Source organism: Labrus mixtus, chromosome 23 (assembly GCF_963584025.1).
Source record: "Labrus mixtus chromosome 23, fLabMix1.1, whole genome shotgun sequence".
NCBI lineage: Eukaryota > Metazoa > Chordata > Actinopteri > Labriformes > Labridae > Labrus > Labrus mixtus.
Genome location: NC_083634.1, coordinates 6,160,300 through 6,170,817, shown reverse-complemented (window position 1 = coordinate 6,170,817; position 10,518 = coordinate 6,160,300). Strand labels below are relative to the sequence as shown.

The 10,518-nt window shown below is 41.9% G+C and overlaps 1 protein-coding gene across 1 annotated transcript in view; it reads left to right on the top strand.

Annotated features, from left to right (window-relative positions):
* adam19a (ADAM metallopeptidase domain 19a) overlaps positions 1 to 6,987 on the top strand; it is a 154,543-nt gene extending 147,556 nt beyond the window's left edge. Inside the window, exons 20-23 of the mRNA XM_061030910.1 lie at positions 39 to 138; positions 2,043 to 2,294; positions 3,764 to 3,972; positions 6,174 to 6,987. Of these exons, the coding sequence (XP_060886893.1) occupies positions 39 to 138; positions 2,043 to 2,294; positions 3,764 to 3,972; positions 6,174 to 6,225 (613 nt within the window). The 3' untranslated portion in view covers positions 6,226 to 6,987. The remainder of the gene's footprint in view (positions 1 to 38; positions 139 to 2,042; positions 2,295 to 3,763; positions 3,973 to 6,173) is intronic.
* The last annotated feature ends 3,531 nt before the right edge of the window (positions 6,988 to 10,518 follow it).

The following is a 10,518-nucleotide window of genomic DNA, read 5'->3' as shown; positions in this document are numbered from 1 at the left end:
TCTTCTTATTTTCTGCCTGTCCTCGTTTCTCTGCTCAGGTTGGAGGCGTCGCTGCAGAAGGGAAAGAACGGACACCTGAATCCTGCCTTTCACCTGAAGGTGGTCGGACCGATCAACAAGGCGGGCGGCCACAAGGGGGTGAGTAGAGGAGACAGGGGGGAGGGAAGGGGGAGTGGGAGCTGTCTGTTTCTCCTGCTGTGTTTTAGTGAGTAATGGAGCGTCCATGAGGTTGACCTTCATATTAAACGGCCTCATTTTTACAGCAGCTTGTTATTCTGTGTGACCACTTAGAGTCTCACCTCCTCCCATGTCCACGGCGCTCTTCTCCCAGAGCTCACACCGCCTCCAGCATCATTTCATCATGTCATTATTTCCTTGTTTTTATAGCATTTATTTAATTGAATGAGTTAGGGTTCATTTGTCATCGGCAGAGAGAGAGAGAGAGAAAGGAACAGAAAGGACAAGTTGTAGGAGGGCGGGGAAGAAGAGAATCAAGGATATTAAAGGAGAACAGAGCTCAACAGTGACCTCCTGCTTTTTAGGCGGCTCTGTTTCCAGAAGTAAATTTCCCCGTTCAAATCCTCCATTGACTTTTCATAAAATCCTTATAGCAGTCATTTTAATCCTGGAACCAAGCAGACCAGCTACCTGAATACTTGTGACTATGAAACATTTGATTCTCTGCACAAAAAACAATTGGAAAATGCTAAAAAAAAGGCAAACGTATATGACTGTGGACATCATTTTATCACCGATTTAAGGAACTAAACATCCCGTGATTATTTCCTCTCACATCTTTGCTGGATGAGAAACATCACGTTGCCTCTTCTGTCTCCTCTCCCACCTGGGGCCTTAAAATCGATGCCAGATTGAGACGAGCGATGCAGCAGGACTCTGATTTTTCTTATTTTCTGCCTGTCCTCGTTTCTCTGCTCAGGTTAATTTAGCGCTTCTTTTAACCATTTAACATTTCCCATTATGGCTTATAATCAAATCTGCTATGTAGACAATGAATGAGATTTTTACATCTGGGACCACACTTTTGAGCTCTATTGCACATTTTTTATTTATTTGGGGCCTCATTTTTGGGGGTCCAAAGGACTTATGGACAGAAGAGTTTGTTCCTTCAGAAGGCCGTGTCAACAATATTTGAAAAGTGGACCCGCAGAGTTAAACATTTTGGTTACAGAGTAAGAAACTTTTTGAAAAACAGAAGCAGTTGGTTCATCGCTCTCTTCAAATCCACCAGACTCCAAAGAAAAACAAGGATTTTATTTGTCAGGACACAGGACATGTTGGTCCACAGCTGCCTTTATAGATTCTTATTTTGGTTTTTGCACTGGTTGTTCTGATCCAAAACAATGTTAGTGAACAACACAACAGCACAAAAACCAAATTGATGATGGGAGCAGAAGACCATGGACTCTGATTTAAGGTAAAAATCTGTCTGGAGTCTGGAGGCTTTAAAAAGAGAAATGTTTCTTTCTTTCTTCTGTTCCATTTTTTTTTTTATATAAACCTAAAAACAAATGGAAATTGGGCCCAGGTTTGAATATACCAAGAATACATCTTCTGAGGTTCTGAGATAACTTTTGTTATGATTGCATATACAGTATGAAGGAAACTGTTATGGTGTTATTATAACTGAAAAGTAGAGGACCAAGAAAAGAGCCTTGAGGAACTCCACATGAGATTTTCTGATGAGAAGCTTTTAATGAAACCAAAAAAGCTGCAATCTTTTAGGTATTGGTATATTTTCTTATATGTAGAATAAAACAAAGCCTGCTTAGACCTTTTTTTATTCCATTCATTGGAAAATTGTGATAGAACAGAACCAAAAGTCTGAATACATATATTCAAATACAAGTTTTTGATACTGAGGGTTTTTACTTCATTCATGAGTCTCAGGCCTCAATCTGAAACTTGACTGGAGCTTCCATGTAGACCAGTAGATTCTGCATAAGAAGAAAGATTAGAAATACTTTTGGATTCTTTACTTTTTTGCCTAACTTTATGTTTTGTGTCCTTTGTTGTGATTCCAGATTTCGCACACCAGCAAAGAGGTCCTGCCTCTCAGACCGGGTCCTGTTTCCAACGGCACCCAGCCGGTCAATGTAGTGCGGCCTCTAAGACCTGCCCCGTCTCCCCAAAGAGGTGCCCGTGACATCAAGGTGGTTCGCCCGCCTCTGCCAGCCGGAAAGCCCCCAGCGGCTCCATCCAAGTCTCCCTCGACCCCTCAGAGACTCAGCCCGCCTAAGAAACCTCTGCCCCTGAACCCGACACGATCACCACTGGTAAGACGCTTATTTATCTGATGTTTAATCGAATATTAAACCACAAATGTCATGTTAAAGCCAGAACAGACTTGAAGAATATGGAACCACATCCAGGCAGGCAGCCAGAAAGGAGCTGAGCTTCATGACAGCAGAAACCAATAATGTTTTCTTTTCATATTAAGAGGGGGGGCAGCTGTCTTCTGATAATGAGTGCTGGCAGAATGGAGCTACACTGAAGAGACAGGGCATCAGCTCAATCTGTCAGACACAAAGACGGTTTAAATTAAGGAAATATGTAGACGATAACATGACAGAAGAAAAAAAACTTTGCAACTGTACAAAACGGAAGAATCACAAAGAACCACTGCAAACTGAACACGGAAATTATATGCATATCTTTTTTTAAATATTCTAAACCACAGCCTCCTTATAATGGCAGAACTTGCTTCAATTCTTCCACATTTTTAAGTTACCTTCTGTAACAAATTGACCTGTGGTACGATGCATTTCATTTGTTCTCGGAAGACAGAAATTCCGAGTTACCGCTCTGATAAGTCATCAGGAACGTGGAGCAACTTCAGAAGCCGGAGTTTAAATCCAACATGGCTGCTACGTGCATCAACAGTAAACTTTAACTATTGTGTTTATCAGTAGCTTAGTCTTCTCTTTTTGTAATTAAAACAATCATACCCATAGTGTCGTGTAAGTTCTATTCGTGGACATGTCATGTTAAAGTCACTTTCACTTACAGTAGTGTGTTGTTAACACCTGGTATTAGCTAACAAAACAAAGGGGCCCCTGAAGGCGTCCATGTTGCTTTTACGACTTTCAAGTGGAAGCAGTTAACTCAGGTGTGACGTCATTCCCAGCCCCTAGATCTGAGTTCCGAGGTGGGGACTGACTCACTGCAGGAGACAGACTCTAGTGGACACTGGAGAAACTGCAGTTTTGGAGTTTAAATGAAATTCACAAAGCAAAGCTGGACTTTCTGCCAGGGCTCTTGTGCACTTTGTGAAGATTTCTTCTAACGCTTGATGAACAAAACTTTCTCACACCTGTGTTTAAAAACAACCATTAAAAAAGCCTTTAAAAATCTAGTTTTGAAGTTGATATTCCTTTTTCTAAATTGGGTCAGATTTGTGCTACAGTGTTAACATTACTCTCCTGCTTGTATGAAGTGGGACAGGAGTTTCTCTTGTCAGCCGCCTGAACTCATTTTGGAGACAAGATGGATCTGGTCCAGGACAGAGACCTGGAAATGGGTTCTGCTCCCAGATGTGAACATGTGCCAGGGATTTGGTGGCGGTGGTCCCAGTTTTTGATAACCCTGTCTCTTTTTGCACTTAAACTCATTCTTTTTGTCGTTTCTTTCTGCTTCCTTCTTAAATTTAAAGAAGTATGTTAAACTGAATGCAAATGTCTGATTATCCTTTTCTTTAATGTTTTCAGCCAATTTAATTATCAATATTTATTTTTATCTGTTACAGTTAGTGTCTGAGCTGCAGCCCAGACCGTCCCCCTTCCCTCCTCAGAGGCCCCTCCCCCTCAGCCCAGCCAGAGGAGCCTCCCCCACAGTGAGTCCAGCCCGGACCGCGGTCTCCAAGCCCTCCTCGGGCCTGTTGGTGATGATGCCCCTGGCAACAGGACCCAAACCTGTGGGCAAAGTCTCAGCCATCCCGCCTCTCAGAGCTCTCAGGTGGGAAAGATGGACAACAAATCAGCCTCAGAAAGACAGAGCAACATGTTGTTTGCACGTTTTTCTCTTTATTCCCTCGTGGTCTTGTAGTTCTCCTGTGATGTGAGTACAGCTGATCATGGCTGCACTCACATTCCTGAGACGTACCCGGTGGGGCAGGGTGTGCAGTGTATATGGAAATCAGAATAACAATCTACATTGCAGCCATTACAGCCCATTTCATAGAAGCTGGCTGGAGTCAAAGTTTTGGTTCCTTTTAGTCTTTTTCATATTGTTTATCTTTCTGTGTTTGAAAGTCCTTTTCTGACCCGTCCATAAAATCTTTTATCCGTGAGAAATACTCCCTCAAAATATTCATATCTTTTGATTTCAAGCAGTTTTATTTCCTCTTGAATGTGTGCGCATAAACTCTCCAGGTTTAAAAACATTCAACCAGGCGTGTCCTCAGGTCCTTCTCACCACTAAATCGTCATAGTTTATACTGTAAGTGACAGACCTCCCCTGGTCTAAAAGCCAGTACTTACAGTCTCCAGATGCAGAGGCATGCTTTTAGCTGCATGCAGTTTATCTGTACATGTATTAAAAGTCAAGCAGGGAAACCTCTGAGGGACTGTTCTCCAGGTTTTTATGGCTCCTCTTCTCCTATAATCTAGCAGATGGACCAAAATGTCTCAGCAGTGCATCTGTTTCTCTCTGAGATCTCATCCCACAGCAGATTTCAAACTTACAAACCTGCAGCTGCTGTAACTCAGAAATAAATGGAGACACTTGATGAGGAGGGCGGAGCTGGAGCAAATTCTACCAGACTTAAGAAATCCATAAAAGAATGCCTGTTAGTTTTAAAAGGTTGCTTCAATTGTTCCTGGAAAGCAGAATGAGAGGTTCAAATATTATAAAACTATATGTCGAGCACAATAACAGATAAGATACAGGATAGTGCAGTAATTCCACTCCTACATGTTCAGCCTGGCAACAAAGCCCTGTGGAACTTTTAAATATGGGGGCTGCAATCAATGATAGTTTTGTTGGCAAAGATTGCATCCATGGCAAGATTTATAGATAAGGGAACATCCATAGAGGAGCCAATATCCAGCCTAGGAAAAAGATTTTGCACTCTTCAGTCACTCTTAGCTGAGTTTTAAAAAAGGCCATTTTCTTCTGAAACCTTTTAGCCAAACCTTAGAGGAGCACCCTCAGTAACCTCTCCTCCCGCCACCTCCTCTCTAGAGTCCATGTTCATGCAGGTCACCATGTGGTGGACACTGAAGCTTCAGTGTTTAGCCAGCTCTGCATCAGTCTGTAAACCTTTCTGTGTTCTAACCTCTCTCTAAGTTCTAAGCATCTCCAATATTGATCCTAGTTTGAGCACGTTTCTGCTCGTGGAGCTTATTAGAAACATGCAGAGGCTTTTTAGGTCGGGTACAATCACTTCTATCTGAACCACTTCTCTTGCCCGCTTCCATTGCTGGAACACCTGTTGGTTTGACCTGATAACTGGTCTCATATCTGGCAAACCAAGGGGCGTCCAAAACGGCCGTGTGTCTTAAAACCGCCTACCTTCTCTGGTCCAAACAAATCCAGAGCATTCAGGACCAGAATCTAAAGTTAGAAGGAGGACATACTGGCTGCTGGTGCACCTGACCTAAAAAGATGCAACAAGGTAGACAATCGTATCGTCTGCATAGCGATGCACTTAAGCTGTGATCCTGCCTTTCTGAATGTTTTGATTAGGTGGTAAAACACGGTTCTTTTGGCAAAATAAATTCTTAACTCCTCTAAAGCCTTGTCCTCTTGTTTGGATTGAATCAAATACTTACACAACTAATGACACACCTGAAAAACTCACCTGATTTTTGTGGGTTTGAGGTAATTTGGTGAGATTATCATAAGAATTACCCAACATTAGTTTAGTATCTTTCAATTTTGGTGAAGAGTAGTTGTGACTTTTTGTTTAGTTTAGAAGATTTATGTCAGATTGAGTCAAAATGAACTGCAGAGTTTGTGTTTTTGGTAATTTTTTTATATTTTCTGGACAAGAACGCATCTCTTTGGCACAGATGAAGAAATTATCAGGGTGTGATATTTACACAAGTCTTGTTGGGGGAAACATTCAGTGTGAGCTTGGGGATTTGTTGACAGAAAAGTACAGAATATCTCTGCCTTTTTCTTAGACTCTCTTCTTATTTCTTTTCTCCTTGCAGACCAGTCCCAGGTGCCAAACCAAACACAGCCTCTCCTCCACCACGAAAATGACCTTCTCCTCCCCCCTCCTCCCCCTCTCCGAGGAGGCAGTAGCTGACAGCTCATTTGCACTAAAGAGACTTTGGCTGGAAAACCACAGAGCTGTCGCACACACCAGAGGGGGACAAACACAAAGTTCAAACCAGAGACACAAGAGTTCAGACTTCGAAATGAAACATTTTCCCAAACCCGACCCCCCTCCTCCTCCCCCCCTCCTCCTCCTCCTCCCAGCGTGCTCACATTAACCACAAACGACGCGGTTTTGCACGGAGGCCTTGCAGACTGAGACAAGTGTCATCGCTGGGGGGCGGTCACATTTGCCAAATGAGTTTTTTTTTAGGATTATTAATTTTTTTTTTTAATCTGTTAATTCTGTCTGTGTTTAAAAAAAAATCTTTTTGTAATGATGGTTGTCTTGTTTACAGTTTGTTTAGCGTCTCGTTTTATGATTTGTGTTCTGTGCCAAAGAGGTCTCTTCATACCCGGGGTGTCCGAAAAATCTGTCACATCGAGTTTACCACAACTCCTCCATCGTTTTTTGGTTTTTTATAATTTATTGTATCGTACGAGGAATGTTTTAAAATTACAAATCTGGAGTTAGAGAAGCCTATCACAAGGAAGGAAGGAGAGCCAATCACACAGCAGCTTCTTTTCTACACTGTTTACATGGTGGAGGATTTGCAGGACACACCCCGGTCACTCATGTTGATTTGAATGTCTTTTGCTGTGTGTTATGACTTTTGAATTGTTACATAAAATATTTTTACAAAACTATCATCAAGTGTCTTTAATTCTGTCCATTTTTACATTGATTTGAAGGATATCTGAGGCAGGCTGCACACTAGACGGTTTTTAAAAACGGGGAGACCAAAGACATGAGAACAGTTTGAACCTTTTTTTAACTGATAATGCTCTGAATGCACAGACTACACGACCCGACCAGTCCGCCAGACCACACACCTGCCGCTTGTAGTAACAATTTCATAGACACACAAGATCTCAGAAACTCATGTGACTTCAGAAGACAAACAAACATGGAGGACAATGGACATGTTCAGCTGGCTGTGTGGTTTGTCTTCAGGAGACGTTATAAAGACACTCGTGCTGTTGACATAGTTACACAAGCTCTTCTTTTATATTCCACTTGGCTGGGGGGTGATTATGTCCGCTGCCATGTTTACGTCACGTTTACGAGACGCTTCCTGCTCTGCTCGCTCTCATTGGCTGCTGCAGGTATTCATTCGGGCGCATGGAGGACCATGGTCTTCACATAGGGCACGCGCACTAATCACCAGGCTACTATAGCCAGAGGCGTCAACAGGCAAGTCAGGCAGCTGCTTGGGGCCCTGGACCAGTAGGGGGCCCCTGAAGGCTCGCAAACTTAGACCAAAGCAGTGGTCCAAAATGTGCAAATTTTGCAGCCACAGTAACCTCCCTAAGGGGGCCCCGTCTGACAGCACTCACTCCCGTTGCCCTGCTAAGTGTCACATGCATTATTGCTGTGAAAACAAAAGTTTGTCAATAAAACAAAATAAAACAGAAAAAAAGAAGAAGAGGAGTAAGTGTTAGGACACTGGCGATGAACACTGGTTGGAGGGCCCCCAAATTATTCTTGCTTAGGGCCCCAAGAGACTCTAGAATCGCCTCTAACCGGTGCCCAGTTACTCTCTTTTTACTGTATATATTTAGTTAGGTCATTTATATCTGCAGTATTGATGTTTAAAATGTCACATACACTTTTAACCTTTAGCTCAAACTGTACAAAACAATGAGTCTGCGATCCAGACGAGATTTACATCCTTTGTTTGTTCTCAATGGCTCCTAGTCAAAACTCTTTCACGCCCCATTCTTCAAAACAACATTACACCTGTTTAGTCTCTGCATGTTTCATCAGTGACCTTGTGAGATAGCTGCTTTTTGATGCAGAGAACACACCAGATGTTCAGTGCTGAAGAAGGAGGTCTGAGTGATTCTAAATGGATATACAACGGTCTCTCCACAAGCCAGCCTGTACTACTTCACCAAGAAAACAATCGTACAATGTGAGTAAAAGACTAAGATAAGGTTATGAAGTGGGATGTGTAAGACTTCACTCTGGGATTGAAGGCTTTTAAGTGCCTCCTCTTCATTGTCTTGGTTCCAGCACTGCTCTTCAAACTAAAGACTCATTTGATCTCCGAGTGGAGTCAGGATGATCTTATAGTTCCTGTCTGATGAGCGAGTATGAAAGCTTTACATCACAGGGAGTCTCCTCTCTCACCTGCTCTTAATGGATTCCACTCTGTTGGAAATGAGATATGTGGAAGAGGCAGCTCTCTGCCCCCTGGAGACTAATGCTTTCAGAGAGTCCGCGGTTCGAGTGGACAGCGAGGAGGAATGGCCTCTCGGGGAGATATATTGATGTCGACGTTTTCCTAGCCCATTACCGGGACGCCCCGGCGCCCAAACAAACCTGTGGGGTGGATTCAGAGCCAGACGGCAAACGTGATCTAAATTTAAAGAGCTGGATTTTTCCAAGATGGCTGTCTATAAATCAAGCTCAGTGTAGCCTCAGGCCTGAAGGAGGAGAATGAATACGCTAATGTTTCTCCTCAGGTTAGCTTTCAGAAGGTGAGACACATTAATGAAGAGGAGGGTTATAAAAGCAGCAGCCCGTCACATTTGTTTTCACCGAAGCTGCACTACAGTTTGGTTTCACATCAATTCAAATATACAGGATGGACATTTTCCTCTGCTGTAACACTCAGAACAGCAGGCTCAGGTGCTGATATTATGTTGCAACACTTTTTCCCAGGTTTTAAAATCATATTAATGCAGTAAATCTGGGGAAATGATCATAATTGTACTGCTTCATTGACTAATAAGCACATACAAATGAAATAGATTGTGAAGATTCAGTGAGTTAAACCCATGCATGCATCACTGGTGAGCACATTGACAGTTAAGTTAGCTAACATTAGCTAGCAATCATTACCACTAGCTAGCTAATATTATGCTTAACAAGTTAAAACTTAATACCCGGAGGCTAGTGCGAACAGTGCTGATCGAATTAGAATGCGTTGATTTAAATCAGATACTGGGAGGGCCCTTTCACTCGGCCTTTCAGGGGCCCAGACATTTCTACGGACGGTCCAGCCCATGGAGACTGAACAATAAGTGTCTGTGTATACCCTGCAGTACACCACTGGGTTATTGTGCACATTTGTAGATGATTTAATCATTTGCACTCATGCACCAAAACATGTGCATGAATGAGAAATTCTGACCGGTTGTGAGAAAAGAACCTAACTGTTTAGAGATAGAAGATAATAAAGTATAAAAAGTTAATTTAATTGGAGAATTGAGCCAAAGTGAATTAGAAAAATATATATAATATTTACAGTCTTTGGAGAAGTGTAAAACCTAATATCTGACTACAGTCTGCAGTATCTATAAAAAGCAGCAGCTCCCCTAGCGGCCGAGTGAGGCATTACTACAGATAATGTTAATGACCGCGGGAAGAAGACACTTCAACCTCGTTGTAGAAGATTTTGTGAAATTTTACTTTTTCTGTTGTTTTGTTAATGGAAAGTCCGAGGATTTAGGAAGGGAAGGTTAGCTAATCACTGAACTACCTGAGACCGCGCTAATTCAAACAGGTGTGCGGTGTGCATCATTTAGGAGCGAGCCGTAGCAACAGGAGAGTGCCTCACCTCCTGTCTGTCAGTAAGGTGAGATACATGTCTTTTTATCCTTGTTTAAACATGTAACTTAAAAAAAAAAATTGTACATGTATAAAAGTTACTTATTTATTTAATTCGGCTTACATTTATCCAATATACAAGTATTATTTTTAAAGTTAGAGACACAAACTTTCCGTTTGTAGTGTCCCTTAATTTAAACTATCTTTCAAGGGAGTCTGGCCTGCATCACCCGTTACTGAAGCCTGAAATAAAACCGGGTTTTAAAGTTGAAAATGAGTTTCAGTGAATTGTAAAGTAATCGAAACGTTAATATTTGTAAAATAGTTTTGCTACTTTGGTGATTATTAAGTGATTTCATAACTATTGTTGTGGCTACAAATCCTAGCTATAACTAGTTAGCTCCGTCAGACGTGAGGTGACGTCATGATGGTTAAAATGTAAACCGAGTTTGGTGCCACTTAATGGTAAATATTAATAAGGATTAAAAAATGATTGGCCGTGAGCTGTAAGCGTTGTCAATCTTTAGAGGTAAGTACTATTCTCTTAAATTAAAATAATATATGTATATTAAATGTTTAATTACTCCTTTCTCCAAACATTAGTCATATAAACCTGTGCAGCC